The sequence below is a fragment of the Nerophis ophidion genome, linkage group LG27 (assembly GCF_033978795.1).
Source record: "Nerophis ophidion isolate RoL-2023_Sa linkage group LG27, RoL_Noph_v1.0, whole genome shotgun sequence".
In the NCBI taxonomy this organism is placed as follows: domain Eukaryota; kingdom Metazoa; phylum Chordata; class Actinopteri; order Syngnathiformes; family Syngnathidae; genus Nerophis; species Nerophis ophidion.
In genome coordinates this window covers 26634194-26651693 of record NC_084637.1, presented here as the reverse complement: position 1 = coordinate 26651693, position 17500 = coordinate 26634194, and the positions used below count along the sequence as shown (strand labels likewise).

General features: G+C 37.3%; 1 protein-coding gene across 1 annotated transcript in view; it reads left to right on the top strand.

The window, feature by feature from the left end:
- mgat5 (alpha-1,6-mannosylglycoprotein 6-beta-N-acetylglucosaminyltransferase) overlaps positions 1 to 17500 on the top strand; it is a 235233-nt gene that overhangs the window by 82218 nt on the left and 135515 nt on the right. The window contains exons 4-5 of the mRNA XM_061889592.1: positions 14147 to 14223; positions 14516 to 14605. Coding sequence (XP_061745576.1) covers positions 14147 to 14223; positions 14516 to 14605 — 167 coding nt within the window. The remainder of the gene's footprint in view (positions 1 to 14146; positions 14224 to 14515; positions 14606 to 17500) is intronic.

Here is a 17500-nt window from a genome sequence, read left to right as displayed (position 1 = left end):
CTGCTACACTCGGTCCTGCACACCTGCTTCAGCTAATCACCCTCCTTTTATAAGCCAGCCTTTTCTGTTCAGTCTTCCTCGGATCCTAATTTGCCTACGTGCAACCGTGACGACTCTCCTCGTTCTACTGTATGTATTTTCTCGGGATCCTTCGTGAAGAGCTGGACAAAGTGGCTAGGGCAGGGGCGCTCACACTTTTTCTGCAGGCGAGCTATTTTCAATTGATCAAGTCGAGGAGATCTACCTCATTCCTATTTATAATTTATATTTATTTATTTATGAAAGAGACATTTTTGTTGACAAGTTAATGGTGTTTAATGATAATACAAGGATGTTTGAACACACATAGATTCCTTTCTTTCATGAAGACAAGAATATAAGTTGGTGTATTTGATTCTGATGACTTGCATTGATTGGAATTAGACAGTGGTGCTGATAACGTCCGCATTTTCAAATGGAGGAAAAAAAAAGTCCTCCTTTCTGTCCAATACCACATGAAAGTGGTTGGATTTGGCATCTCATTTGTCCAACTTGCATACTCGTTTTTAAACACTTTGTTATGAGAGTAGCATATGTGTGTGGCCATTTAATGTCTGGCAGCAGGTGAGTGACGTCAGTGAGTGTGCGGGTGGGCAAGCAAGTGAGAAAGCGGTCGCTGAGGGCGGGGGAGAAATACATTGGCAACAAACTCCGTAGCTTGCTAGCTTGTGCACGCTAGCTTTCTGAGACTCTTATTTTGTTAGCACAGGCAGGATGAAACAGGTCTTTTATGGTGAAGACAGGAACTGTGCAGTCGGTCTTTAGAGTTTTGACAGTAGGTACGGAGTCTCTAGAAATAAAATGTGTTTCTCTGCGTCCGCCCTGTTAGTGATTTTTTTCTTAAATATGAGCTCGCAGCAGCCAGCGTCATCTCACAAGATCCTCGGGTGCCGAGAATGTCAAACAACTGACGAAAGTGAAGTCTTGGTATGATTGATGATTGCTCATTTTTATGTCTATTTTTTAATGCCTGGCTTGAGATCGACTGACACACCCTCCGAGATCGACCAGTCGATCGCGATCGCCGTAATGGGCACGTCTGGGCTAGGGAGTTTGGGCTCCCCTGCTTAGGCTGCATGCCCCCGCTACCCAACCTCGGATAAGCGGAAGAAGATGGATGATGGATGGACTGTTACTGTTAGTGTGTTTCCCGTTTGTGCTCATAGCAGTTTGATGTTTTTGCTGGGTCAGGATTAGCCTGTTTCTTGGTGGTGGTATTAGCTATCAACCATCCTCCTAATAGTGAGGTGAAAGAGGACTATTTAAAGGAATACTTCCTCCTCCGTGTGTGAATTTGAAGAGAACTATTTTTAGGTGCTCTGTCGCGGTGGTCCTGCTTCTGCTTGATTAAATCCGAGGCAATATTTGCCTGTTGGCTTTAAACACTCACGATGGAGTGGCTTCTCTGAACAACGGGGCATCGAGCGGCATAGTGCTCTGTTTTCATAGTTGTAGTCTTCCACACGTCTAAAGCAGGGTTTCTGCGGGTCATTAAAAAGGATTATAAGTCATTACATGGATTTTGCGAAAATGAAGGCCTTAATTGTGTCATGATCTGTGGTCTGGATCATGTTTTTTGTTATTTTCTGTTACAGGGTATCCGCGGATCCTTAAAAAGTCTTAAATTCATGTACCTAAAATTAAGGCCTTAAAAAGTATTAAATTTATTAGAAATTCCTAAAATTGTCTTAAATTCAGTATTCAATGGTCTTAATTTGTCGGGCCAGTTTTTTTTGTTTGTTTTTTTTCGGGGCACGCCTTTGAGTAAAAGTGAGTGTTTTCAGCTCACTCATTTTTTCTTTGTATCTCTTGAAGAGATACAAAGAAAAAATAAGTGAGCTAAAAAAATAGAGGCATAACTCGTGAATGAGAACAGCCAGCTGAAGCTCAACTGAGGCTCATTTGAGTGTGTTCAGTATTTTGTTATTGATGTTATAATACTGTCTTGCACTATTATTGCACTATTATTGACCAAATGTAATATATTTTTACCCTCACCTCGGTTATTATGTTTTTACTGGCGTTGGTGTTGGTTTGTTTGTTTTGGATGTCAACGTTTTTGGATCTGTCAAGATTTTTGATAAGCTGTTTGGCAGAGTGGTGTTTATCCATCCCTCCATCCATTTTCTACCGCTTATTCCCTTTTTTCTGGGGTTGCGGGGGGCACTGGCGCCTATCTCAGCTACAATCGGGCAGAAGGCTGGGTACACCCTGGACAAGTCGCCACCTCATCGCAGGGCCAACACAGATTGACAGACAACATTCACACTCACATTCACACACTAGGGCCAATTTAGTGTTGCCAATCAACCTATCCCCAGGTGCATGTCTTTGGAAGTGGAAGAAGCCGGAGTATCCGGAGGGAACCCACGCATTCACGGGGAGGACATGCAAACTCCACACAGAAAGATCCCGAGCCTGGATTTGAACCCAGGACTGCAGGACCTTTGTATTGTGAGGCAGACGCACTAACCCCTCTTCCACCGGGAAGCCGAGTGGTGTTTATCAGTTTGTTTATTAATAAACATACAAAAAGTAAACTTGACTGATTGTCTTTGAGGTTGTAGTACAGTGGGATCCCCAATCATCGCTTATATTTATAGATGTTTTATTATTTTTTTCGGTCCTAAATTTCATTCAATGTGGCATTGACAAGGTCTTAAAAAGTCTTAAATTTGACTTGCTGAAACCTGCAGATACCCTGTGTTAGTTTAAGACTCCATTAGCTGCTGTTTTTTGCACCCTTGTTTGTTTTGGTTTCCATGACGACTTATGATTTTCACCTGCCTCTTGCGTTCGGGTCACACCTGTCTCCAATCAAGAGACTATTATTTAAGCCTGCCGTTGCCAGTTTGTCGGTCTGGCGACATTGCTCTGTTCATGCCATAGTTCCATGCTCTTTTCTTGCCACAGTAAGTCTTGCGATTCCATGGTTTCATGTTTCAGTTTTTTTGCCTAGCTTCCGCGTTTTCGGGTTGTTTTCTGTTTTTTTTTTTGTACCCTTTTGAGTTTTTGTTATTAAATATGTTCCCACCTGCTAACCCGGACCGGAAAAGTCTGTTTGCGCCCCGGGAGAACAATCCTCGCAGTAAGTGGCGAAAAACCCCTCGTCATGACAAATTGGTATTTGGCATTAAATAACATTGAATAAAATGTCCACATGCATTGACAACAAAACAAAACACACTGTTTTTCCTAGTAGTGGCAAAAACTGCACTTTTAAGATTTTCTGTATTTTTTAAAGTGCTATTTGTGCTGGCGTATATTGACAGTCAATTGTATTTTTAAGTGTAATTAAGTTTTCTGACCTTCCAATTACAATAGTACAAAATACCACAGTAAAGAAAAACAGGGCCACTTGCGTTATTATGTCATGATTCCATTGGTGCTTAATTTGGCCTCAGTAATTTAGTCTCAGTTAAACTTTTGAACTATCCATCCATCCATCCATTTTCTACCGCTTATTCCCTTTTGGGGTCGCGGGGGGCGCTGGCGCCTATCTCAGCTACAATCGGGCGGAAGGCAGGGTACACCCTGGACAAGTCGCCACCTCATCGCAGGACTTTTGAACTATCCAACATCATTATAACATGCTTATAAAAAACAACCACAATGTAGTAAGACAAAAGCAGTAAAATTGTTTCAAGTTGCATTAAAGGGCATAAAGTTGTGGCCATAAACCAAGAAGTTAGTCAACTTTGACATTCAGTTTGTACCTGGCGATGGCGAGAAAGGCACACAGACACTCATCTAAAGCACCTTTTTTGTGTGTTGCTGAGCCCGACCTGGACACAATCTGGACTGGACCTGAATTTAAGAACCCTTTAAACAATCTTATTTCATTGACAACTTGGTCTGGTGAAGATAAGGTCCTTTTTTAAAAAATAAGATAAATAAATAAATAAACATTTCTTGAATAAAAAATAAAGTAAAACAATATAAAAACATATACATAGAAAATAATAATTAATGAAAATGTTAGTGGACCAGCCGCACACACAGTTATGTGTGCTTCAAGGACTATATCCCTTGCAAACTGTATTGTTCTATATTGTAGGAACCAGAATATTAATAACAGAAAGAAACAACCTCTTTTGTGATTATGAGTGTAAATGGGGGAGGGAGGTTTTTTGGGTTAGTGTATCTTGTTTTTTATGTTGATTTAATAATAATAATAATAATAAAAAAACATATTTTTTTAAAAAACACATTTTTTTTTAACCTGTATGAGGATTATGATTAATTATTCATCTAAACCGAGAAGACATGAACATCCCGTCAGTCACCATCCCAGTGAGAGCAGAAATTGTACAGTAAGTGTTTATTATATTATGTTTAGTTTGTATATCTTCTTCAGCACTTAGTTTATTTATTTTGAACAAGGTTAAATATAGTTTTCCATACAACACAATGAGAATGTTATATTGCTCAATTATTCTATCTTATTTCAATTATTGTGCAGAAATATGGGGAAATACATATCATAGCAACATAATGCCTTTATTTCTTTCACAGAAAAGAGCAATTCGAATCATTTTTAAAGTAGGATATAGAGACCACACAAATCCACTCTTCATTAGGTCAGGATTACTAAAACTAAAAGACATTGTAGAATTGAATACACTATTAATGATGTTCAAAGCGAGAAATAAAGTTCTTCCAAAGGACATACAAAAGTTATTTGTGTTCACATCTGAAGATGAAAACCACAGAAGGCCGTATGACTTTAAACATCCAAGAGTGCGAACAAATTTGAAACAAATGTGGTTGTCTGTTGTTGGTGTGAAAGCATGGAATTCTCTAAACAAAGACTTAAAAAGCTGTAAGAATATATTTGTTTTTAAAAAGAGTTACAAAAAGAGAAAACTGAAATTATATCAAACTGAGTTTTGATTTAGATTGGACGTGTCATTGTGAAAGTGTTTAAAGGAAAATGCAAAAGTATGTTGGAGTTTGGGTGTTGGTGGAGGGAACGGTTATAAAGTCATCAAAAATAATTGGTGTTAAAAAGGGGGCAGATAAATATAAGAATATTATTCTTCCATCTGCTCCTTTCTGATCATGGAAATGTATAAGAAAGAAAAACAAAAAAAACAATGATAGTGTCAATTGTACGTGGCTTGTAAATATGCATTTTCATGAAAGGAATAAAAATAAATGATGATGATGATGATGATGATTGTTTCACTGAAGCTGCATCTGTTTGGCAGACAACTTCTGAAATTTTGCAGCTTATCCTCCTTAGATTTAGGCTAAAAAATAAAAGGTTCTGGATCATCATTTGTCTTAAAGTAGTCTTTGTTGGTACTTACGAAGTCTGTCATGAGTAGTAGTAGTTGTTGTTGTTGAAGGGAAAAGCAAACAATGTGATGTTTGTCAAATGAATATGCTGCCATTTGCTTAAAATGGTCAAAATATGTAAATATTACATGTTATTATAAATACAACATTACATATATACTTACAGTGTAGGCTTTTGGAGGTCTTTTAGAGCAGTGTTTCTTAACCCATTGTTGGCCTGCCAAAAAATATCTGTTTCTCAACTCTGGTCCAGCAGTACTCAGTTGTAATACCCTTTTCCTCCACTTGTGGCAGTAATGACTATCAAACAAACAGAAGTCGAGAGCTAAAGTCAGAGAGAAGTTTCTTTAGCGCAAAAATTATGACTAAAGTGGTGAAGCTGTAATTTCATTTTCACTTTGATTTTATTGACAGTTAAGTTAAAAAATATATTCATTATTCATTTTGTTCATCTATTTTGGCACAACATTATTGTATTTTTTTTTTTTGTCAGTTTTTTATGAGTCCCTTCTTATGCTGTATTATTTGGTTAGTACTTATTTTTCTAATCAGCCTGACCTAAGCCTAAGGTTTATGTGTTAAATACATAATATTTGTGAATAGCACATGCTTTCATATCATTTGACATGGTTGTAAACTAAGTAGGTTATATATTTTTTGACTCAGATTAAAATCAAGAGTAAGATTAATAATTCAGTGTTAATATTTGAGTGGGCCCCCAAAAAGGTTAGCAAGTGCTTTATAGGCGGAATTCCATTACCTCCATTGTCCGCTGACTTTTACCAGCTTTTATTTACAAGTTAGAATGCATTAAAAAAAACATGTTCTTCTCTTACATAGAGATTTATGAATGATAGAGAAAATACAAAAAAGACACTGCAGTTCCCCTTTAGGTTATAGCACTCCTAAATTGAGTTATTGACTGTATTTTCCAAGAGTGACCTGACAAAGACGACTGCATCACAATTTCTGACGAGACCTTCTCAGCACACAGTACAATATTTATAACCCAAACCAGTTTCAAAACAGTTTGATTTGTACGTGTCTTTAAACTGAACTGAAACTCTCTTGGCATGGTTTATTGTGTTTGTACTACAAATATCTGGAAGCCGAGTTGCAGATAGGCCTAATACATCGCAGAATTTGCCGGAATTGAGCTGTGGGCTGAGTTTTTTTAGGACTGCAACGCGAAAAACCGAAACAAAGTCAGAAAGAATAGCTTGCCACAGATCCATTTTGACATAAAAATAACTGGAGATTGTTAGCAGTATTGCAACGCTGTTCCTTCAGAGTGCCTGAAAGAACTGTGGTTCCGTAACAAGGTGCTTCTACAACACACACTCTAATTTTCCAGTAAGAATCCGCAGGCTGCAGTTACTAGGCCGTCTACTTTTCTGTTATGCCATTACATTTTCAGATGAATATTGACATTCTCCATCCAGCCACAAAAGTCATACAAGCATAAATACTGAGGGCTCCACACCGTCTCCAAATGCCACTAAATGAGGTCATCGGTATGACGCATTACATTTTCCACCACAATATTTACATGCTTTTACGACAATGTCCATCAAAATGAGCAGATGGCATTTTTGACACTCTTCATGCCTCTTTCATCGCTGTGTTGTGTCAGTGTATAAATGATTTAATTTTGCGTAGTGGGGGGGGGAAAAAGCAAGCTTCGTTGACAGTCGCAGTGGGTATAAACTTGTCTTGGAAGCTGTCCATCTACTCCGTGATGTTTTTAGCTGCAGGACTTGTCTTGGCATTCTTTTATTTTATTTCTTTACACACTGCAATAAAGGCCAAATTACTGCATGTCTCTGTGGCTCAGGCAATAGATTGTTCGTTTGGGAAAAATATTGATATGGCAAAATATAATTTGGATTTATGCTACCTTTCACTGGGGGTTTAGTAGTATAGTTTAGTATTTGACATTTATGTGGCAAGAAAAATGATCCAATAATGGACAATTACAATAAATGCAATAAAGAGATCATTTGAATTACTGTGGGTCTGGGTTAGTTTTTGCCTCATCCCTCACGTAAAGTGTGTGTGTATGGGAAGAATGCGTAACTGCAGCTAGTTCTGGATAAATTAACCACACCCGCTCGTTAATTCTTCATTCGCACGCAGGATTCTCACAGAAATGAGGCAAACACTTTTTTTTTGTCCTGTGCAGTCATTTAGGCAAATTATTTTGTTGATGTGCAAAACCCAAAACCAGTTGGCACGTTGTGCAAATCGTAAATAAAAACAAAATGCAATGATTTGCAAATCCTTTTTAACCTATATTCAATTGACTAGACTGCAAAGACAAGATACTTAACGTTCAAACTGGAAATCTTTATTTTTTGCAAATATTAGCTCATTTGGAATTTGGTGCCTGTATCATGTTTCATAAATGCTGGCACAAGTGGCAAAAAACACTGAGAAAGTTGAAGATTGTTCATCAATCCCTTGGCCTCAGTCTGCACCTCCTCTCCAGGGCCCAGGCTAAGACCGATTTTTTATTTTTATTTTGTTTTAATCTTCTATTCCCCCTCCTTGTTTACCTGTATCTCATCTTTTTTGTAAGGGGCGCTGGAAGCCGGCAGACCCGTCAGCGATCCTGTTCTGTCTCCCTGTAATGTTTGTCTAAACTTGAATGGGATTGTGCTGAAAATGTTAATTTTCCTGAAGGAACTCTCCTGACGGAATAAATAAAGTACTATCTAATCTAATCTAATCAAACACTTATTTGGAAAAGTCCCACAGGTGAACAGGCTAATTGGGAACAGGTGTGTGCCAGGATTGGGTATAAAAGCAGCTTCCGTGAAATGCTCAGTCATTCACAAACAAGGCTGGGGCAAGGGTCACCACTTTGTTAACAAATGCATGAGCTAATTGTCGAACAGTTTAAGAACAACATTTTTTAACAAACTATTGCAGGGAATTTAGGGATTTCACCATCTAAGGGCTGTAATATCATCAAAAGGTTCAGAGAATCTGGAGAAATCACTGCACGTAAGCGATGATATTACTAGTACTGATAGTACTGTATCAAAAAGCGACATCAGTGTGTAAAAGATATCCCCACATGGGCTCAGGAACACTTCAGAAAACCCCTGTCAGTAACTACAGTTCGTCGATAGATTTGTAAGTGCAAGTTGAAATTCTACTATTCAAACCCAAAGCCATTTATCAACAACACCCAGAAACGCCGCCGGCTTCGCTAAGCCTGAGCTCATCTAAGATGGACTGATGCAAAGTGGAAATGTGTTTAGTGTTCTGACGAGTCCACATTTTAAATTGTTTTTAGAAACTGTGGACGTCGTGTCCTCCGGAACAATGAGGGGAAAAAAAACGTCCGGATTGTTATTGGCGCAAAAAATAGCATCTCTGATGGTATGGGGGTGTATTAGTGCCCAAGGCATGGGTAACTTACACATCTGCGAAGGCACCATTAATGCTGAAAGGTACATACAGGTTTTGGAGCAACATATGTCATCATCCAAACAACGTTATCATGGACGCCCCTATTTATTTCAGCTAGACAATGCCTAGCCACATGTTACAACAGCATGGCTTCATAGTAAAAGAGTGCGTGTACTAGACTGGCCTGCCTGTAATCCAGACCTGTCTCCCATTGAAAATGTGTGGCGCAATTTAAATTGTTTTTAGAAACTGTGGACGTCGTGTCCTCCGCAACAATGAGGGAAAAAAAAATGTCCGGATTGTTACTGGCGCAAAAAATAGCATCTCTGATGGTATGGGGGTGTATTAGTGCCCAAGGCATGGGTAACTTACACATTTGTGAAGGCACCATTAATGCTGAAAGGTACATACAGGTTTTGGAGCAACATATGTCGTCATCCAAACAACGTTATCATGGACGCCCCTGCTTATTTCAGCTAGACAATGCCTAGCCACATGTTACAACAGCGTGGCTTCGTAGTAAAAGAATGCGGCTACTAGACAGGCCTGCCTGTAGTCCAGACCTGTCTCCCATTGAAAATGTGTGGCGCAATATGAAGCCTAAAATATCACAACGGAGTTGTAGTATTTGAACAAGTGTCGAACAACTTAACCTGTACATCAAGCACGAATGGGGAATAATTCCACCTGAAAAGCTTCAAAATTTGGTTTACTCAGTCCCCAAACGTTAACTGATTTTTGTTAAAAGGAAAGGCCATGTAACATAGTGGTAAAAATGTCCCTAAAACTTGATTATATGCATGACTGAATGTGTGCATATGTACAGTATGTGTACATGTATGTTTGTACAGTGATTGTGCATGTGGATATATGTACAGTATGTACTGTATTTGTGTATGTATGAGACAAACACTAACCCATACTTTATTGTTTGCTCCTAAATTGTGTTGGAGGTCTTAGATGAAGAGATCAGTTTTGATTTTGGTTTACAGAGTAAACAACTAAAACAAAGCTTTTAGGCATTGTTTTCTCTAAACACATACATTTGTCTTAATATGGCCAAGGACAGGCATTATTGTGGGTTTCCTGCTGGGCTGGGCGATACGGCCTTTTTTTAGTATCTTGATATTTTTAAGCCATGTCACGATACTCATACCTTGACTTCCTTTTTATTGTCATTCAAATTTGAACTTTACAGTACGAATAAGAACAACATTTTGTTGCATTATCTCTTGGTAGTGCAGGATAAAAAAAAGCAATAAGGTGCAGATATAGATAAATAGATTACTGTACGGATAAATATATTGCACTTTTGCATATGCATCGAGGGTTATGGATGTATGTTATATTGTCTTTTTATTCCAGCGAGTTAATCCATTTGTGGGGTAGTTGAGGGAATGATTTAATTATCATGCGTATGATATGATGATACTTTATATATATCTCCATATTTTGCCTTAGCCTTGAATGAACACTTGATGCATATAATCACAGCAGTATGATGATCATATGTGTCTACATTAAAACATTCTTCTTTATACTGCATTAATATATGCTCATTTTAAACGTTCATGCAGAGAGGAAAACCATGATTAAGTCAATTTACCAAAACTGCATTTATTAAACAGTTATTAAGCAGTGGCACAAACATTCATGTCATTTCAAAACAGAAAGTGCAAGATTGTCAGAGACATTTTAAAACAAGCTATGAGTGCACTAATATGAAATGTCTAAACACTAAATTAAAATGCACTTTTTGTATGGAACGCAACTACAATAGTTTAAAACAAATAAAGTGCACTTTTGTGCATGATGTCACACAAGATATTTCAATAACTGTCATAAAAATTAGCTGCATAATAGGAAATCAAATTGTGTATGTCCTTCGCTATGTGGTAGGTTCTGTGGACGTCATCTCCTTCTGCTTGCGAGAGAAAGAAGGTGCGAATCTGTTAACAAATGAACGAAGAATTAATTCCCAAGAAAAACAGCACGAGCTCTATCGTCTGACGGTGGTTTGGCTTCAAGCGGGAAGATGTCGAACATTTATGCGGCAAAAGCGTTGCTACAAAAAGTAGCATTATTGCTAATATGCATCATTTGAAATGTCACCTGCTAGAGGATGGGTGTCAAACTGGCCTGTGGGCCAAATTTGGCCCGCCGTGTATTTTCATTTGGCCCTTGAGGCAATATCAAATTAACATTAGAGCTGGCCCACCGGTATTATACAGCGGCGGTGTCACTGTAACACCGCATTCACCACTAATACTCATACTTGCTAACCCGAATACACAGAACCCCTTGCAGCACTACCTCTTCCTGGACGCTACAATATAAAAATTTATTATTAGCCTGTGGGAAAAGTTTATTTTTATTGTTACCTGAGAAGGCTGCAAATAGAAAAAAGACATTCAATTTCTATTTAAATTTGATTTGATATGCCATTGCTTTTTTTAAATTATTAGTATTATTTGAAACTTGATTTTGCATGTCACTATAAAGTTATACAAGTCTCGCTTGTTCAATATTCAATGCAAAACTTGTTTGGGTCCCTATTAAAAGGTTAATTTGTTAAACCTTGGCCCGCGGCTTTGTTCAGTTTAAAATTTTGGCCCATTCTGTATTTGAGTTTGACACCCCTGTGCTAGAGAATGAAGAGTGTTTACTCCGCCTGTCAACATTTCCATTCGCTGCCACATGCCCACACCTACAAAATGCAGATGCAAACATTTCCAGATCAACACCGTATGGAAAAAATAGTCAACAACAAAAGGAGACAATGTCCGCAGTAACCTACCACATAGCGAAGGACGAACACTATTTGATTTCCTATTATGCAGCTCATTTTTATTTGACAGTTATTGAAATATCTTGTGCGACATCATGCACAAAAGTGCACTTTATTTGTTTTAAACTATTGTAGTGGCTTTCTGTACAAAAAGTGCACTTAAATTTAGTGTTGTTTTGATATGTCATCCTAGTGACATCATGCACAAAAGTGCACTAAGAGCTTGTTTTAAAATGTCTCTGACAATCTTGCACTTTCTGTTTTGGAAATGACATGAATGTTTGTGCCACTGCTTAATATCTGTAAAATAAATACAGTTTTGGTCAATTGACTTAGTTGTGATTTCCCTCTCTGCATGAATGCTTAAAATTAGCACATATTAAAGGCCTACTGAAACCCACTACTACCGACCACGCAGTCTGATAGTTTATATATCAATGATGGATAGATAGTACTTTATTTATTCCGTCAGGAGAGTTCCTTCAGGAAAATTACAATTTTCAGCACAATCCTATTCAAGATCAGACAAACATTACAGGGAGACAGAACAGGATCGCTGACGGGTCTGCCGGCTTCCAGCGCCCCTTACAAAAAAGATGACATACAGGTAAACGGGGGGGAGGGGGGGGAGAAAAGAATAAAAAGATTAAAATAAAATAAAATAAAAATCGGTCTTAGCCTGGGCCCTGGAGTGGGGGTGCAGACTGAGGCCAAGGGAAAAAAATAAAAAAAAAACAATAAAAAATAAAAATAAAAAACGACTCATATGGTGAAATATTAACATTGCAACACATGCCAATACGGCAGGTTTAGTTTACTAAATTGCAATTTTAAATTTCCCGCGAGGCATCCTGTTGAAAACGTCGCGAATGATGACGCGTGCACGTGACGTCTTGGGTTGTAGCGGACATTTTTTTCCAGCCCGATCCAAGCTATAAGTCGTCCGCTTTAATCGCATAATTACACAGTATTCTGGACATCTGTGTTGCTGAATCTTTTGCAATTTGTTCAATTAATAATGGAGAACTCAAAGTAGAAAGATGGATGTGGGAAGCGGTGCACTGCAGCTACCTTTAGCATCACAAACAGCCGGTGTTTCCTTGTTTAAAATTTAGCATCACAAACACAGCCGGTGTTTCCTTGTTTAAAATTCCCGAAGGTGAAGTTTTACTAGGGAACAGAGCGGTCAAGCAAACATGGATCCCAACCACATGTCAACCGGCAGGTTTTGGTGATAAAATTGTGGTAATAAGTTGGCTCTTACCGGAGACATCAGCAGAGCTTGTTTCCCTCAGAGACACTGGCAGTCAACACAACCGTGGCCACACCCCTCCGACTTTCAGGTACTATATAATCTCTCGAAAACACTAGTAACACAATAAGCCGATAAGGGATTTTCCTGAATTATTCTAGTAAATGTGTCTAATAACATCTGAATAGCTCTCACTGCCCTTGCCTTTTCTTTTCTTTTTTTCTTTTTCGTAGTCTTTCACTCTTATTATCCTCATCCACGAATCTTTCATCCTCGCTCAAATTAATGGGGAAATTGTCGCTTTCTCGGTCCGAATCACCCTAGCTGCTGGTGGCTATGATTATAAACAATGTGAGGATGTGAGGAGCCCTACAACTCGTGACGTCACGGGCATATCGTCTGCTACTTCCGGTACAGGCAAGGCTTTTTTATTAGCGACCAAAAGTTGCAAACTTTATCGTCGATGTTCTCTACTAAATCCTTACAGCAAAAAATATGGCAATATCGCGAAATGGTCAAGTATGACACATAGAATGGACCTGGTATCCCCGTTTAAATAAGAAAATAACATTTCAGTTGGCCTTTAATGCAGTATGAACAAGAATGTTTTAATGTAGACACATAGAATCATCATTCTGCTGTGATTATATGTATCAAGTGTTCATTCAAGGAATATGGAGATATATATTGTGTATCACGATATGGCCTAAAAATATTGAGATATTAAAAAAAGGCCTTATCGCCCAGCCCTAGTGGTAAGTCTTCGGAACAGTTTGTTTCAGTACAGTCCCGAGATTTTTTTTCCTTCGTACGATCCATTTTAATCCAGTTTGTCGCCAGTTGAGTGCAGCCATGTAAACAAAAACTTTGTCCAGCAACAATGGCTACCCAGCCCCCACAATACATTGCGAAATCACGTGTTGCCAATTTACATTGTGGCAATTTATGTATTGCATTCCCGCATCAAAAGTCAAGTATCTAGAAGAACCTTCTCCCGGAATTGACAATAAACCTGAGGCTTTTATCTTCCAAACAAAGACATTGCATTTTTCTTACTTGGGTTGCAAAGGTCAGGAGTCATGACGTCAATACTGCTGAGGCTTGTAAAAAAGGAGATTATATTGAAGCCATGTCGGCTTTTAAGCCATTAATGTTAATCCATCCGCCATATTGGCGTGCAGAGATATTGAGAGCGTATGAGTGACCGTATTTATTGATTAATTTTTTTGTGCGTTCCGAGTGCACGCAACCATGAAATTTGAGGATAATTAGACAGCGAAAGAATTTGGAAGCAATCCTTTTGACCTTATTGATTTTGTCTCTCTTACTATTTCTCTCTGTCTGATTAGATCTTCTAAATGGAGCCCAGGAAAAGTGTGAGCTGCCGCCTTTGGATGGCTTTCCTCACTGCGAGGGCAAGATCAAGGTGAATAAAGTGCACCATTTGTACATGGACAAAACACGTGCTCCGTGCTAGCTTATTCCGGTCACTGTGAAAGTGCTTTTTGATGAATTAGGAACGCAGAAATATCTGCAGAGTCGCTTTAGACACAGGATAACCAATTTTCCACATCCTGTCTCTGTCGTCCTTTACTTACATTCACACACTGCATCTTTTTTTTTTTTTTTTTTTTGGATTGTATTCATGTGGTCGTATTTTTTTCAAGATGCAAGCGCTGCTGAATATTTTCTAGTGACCTTTCGATTCTCTACTTCAGTGGATGAAGGAGATGTGGCGCTCCGACTCCTGCTATTCAAGTTATGGTGTGGATGGATCCACTTGCTCCTTCTTCATTTACCTCAGCGAGGTGAGTGCACCCAACAGTTACATTTCAAATGTTACAGAAGCAATTTAGTTTGAACTGAGTTAATGTCCATGCAAACTTAAAGGGGAACTGCACTTTTTTGGGATTTGGCCCATCGTTCACAATCCAAACAAGAGACAAGAAGACAGAATTTTTTTTTCTTTTTTTGCATTTTAATTTGTAAAAATCGGCTCGTTCTTGTTGGCTGGTAATGCAGCTATTGAGAGCAATCCCTTCTGCATCCGTAGCACTCTAAAAAAACATCCAAAAAATGATAACAATACTAGATTCACGTTTTGTAAACTGTATTATAACCAAGCTGTAGCGGCATTGTTATTGAAAGAGCGAACACTGAGGAACTGTTTATCTAGTGGAGTAACACACCGTTTAGCGACGGTATGCTACGACCTTAGCCGTAAGCTAGCTATGGCAAGAGATAAGCTGAATGGCTTTTGAGTTTGTAATGCACAACAGAATGCAATACAAGACAGAGCTGTGCAGCATCTGTAAAGTATTATTTCATATTTTGTTTGTAAACAGCTCACTCGACAGAATATAGTTGTGGTGGGTGTATCATGATCAATATTATAATGACTGCCTCGATGTACAGTTGTCTGTTTTGTTCCAGCTGGCCAGGGAAGTTTTTTCACGTTGACTTTGGGTAAACGCGCCATTTCTGCCATTCTCCGGACTTCCGTCTCTTTTTGTTCGCTTCCATAACCAGCAGTTCATCCTCGTTATTTTCAGCTTCAAAAAGATGAGGTTGTGAATCCTCATTCACCCAAAAATAGTCGTCTTCGCTGATGGTTATCGAGTCTGCCGTGATTAGAACACACTCTCTTCTGTTTCCGGAAGTAGGAACATACATTTGTTGCCAGAGGTCGAAAGTGCGCTGCTATGAAAACGGAAATAAATGCGCTGAGGAAAGAAGTCCTGGTAATGCTTAAAATTACAAAAATACGGTAAATATTGAACATATTACATTTGTTATGAAGGTGTCTGTTACTACATTTTATATATACTTGCATTGTGTATATAAGACATATTATATATTGTTATGAAGGTGTCTGTTACTACATTATATATATATATATATATATATATATATATATATATATATATATATGTATATGTGTGTGTGTATATATATATATATATATACATACATACTTGCAGTGTGTATATAAAACATATTACATATTGTTATGAACATTTCTGTTACTATATATATATATATATATACTTGCAGTGTATATATAAAACATATTATATATTGTTATGAACATTTCTGTTGCTACATTTTATATATATATATATATATATATATATATATATATATATATATATATATATATATATATATATATATATATATACTTGCAGTGTATACATAAAACATATTATATATTGTTATGAACATTTCTGTTACTACATTTTATATATATATATATATATATATATATATATATATATATATATACTTGCAGTGTATACATAAAACATATTATATATTGTTATGAACATTTCTGTTACTACATTTTATATATATATACTTGCAGTGTGTACATATTACATAGTGTTGCGAAGGTGTCTGTTACTACATTATATATACTTGCAGTGTGTATATAAAACATTAGATGGTTTTGAAGTTGTTTTGGAGGGCTTTGAAGGCTACAACAGTGACTCCTTTTAGCTGAATTTAGCAAAAGTTTTTTAATCATCTTTAAAATCCTAATAAAAAAATATTTTCTTGTCTCTCATTATGATTGTGATCAATAGGGGGGGAAAAAGTTCAGTTCCCTTTTAAGTAGAGTTAGTGACGTTCGTAAATAAGTCGAGTCTCTTTAATGGCTCTTTCAAATGAATGATGAGGACCGATTCACAGGTGCGAGACATTTTTAAAGACAAATCTCCCACGCTGCCTTCATACGCACACCACCTGAGCGGACTGGAGTCACACTGACTCAAAAAAACCTTACATAAGGAGCCAGAGTCAAAGGGACCATAGCATTGTTTGGATGCACTATTGTTTTGTCATGGATTTGTTAAATAGCCTAATTTAGCTATGGTTGTACAATTTGGCATTCACAATTATATATTGTGGTAATTTTTATTTTAGTTTTAATTGTACTTTTTTTTATACACAGTGTTCTTGATGTATTTTGGAACTCTCTTCCTCAACACATCCGTGACACTGCTGACACCTGTTCTGCACTGCTTTTAACTTTGAACTCAAAACTTTCACATTTAGTAGTACATCATATTATAATCTTTAAATATAGCCTTCCTCATGTTTTTTTCATTTCCTATGCTTTTTGGTTTTATTTTTTAACTGTAATATTTTGCTGTTAGACAATCATATTTGTCTAGTTTTTTACAATAAGCTTTTTTTTTTAATTTTCATTTAGTTATTATCGTTATTCGTTGGCTACATTTTTCCCTGTATTTTTACAATCGTTTTGTGTATAACATAGAAAAATAATGATTTCACTATCAAAGCATTGGGATAGTTACTATTTTATGGATTTTTTACAAAGAAAACACAACCCAGAAGAAATTATAACCAATATTTTGTAATTTCTCCCAAAAATATATAATAAATGAGAGTATATTTAAATTATTCAGATCCAAATCTTATCTGATCTATGCTTCCAGTGATTATTTCCTTGATGAAAATGGGTAACTTCTAAAAAATAAATTGAACAGCTTTTTGAAAGGAACTACTCCCTTCAGGTAGCCATATCTCCCACTTCTAATTGTTAAAAGGGTGCATCATACATTTTTTTCAAGCCGATACAGATAACTTTCTGCTTCCTAAGACCGATTCTGATAACTGATAAATAGTTTATGCAAATCTTTCTTTACTGCTGCTATCTTATTTATCAACAAGGGTCTTTG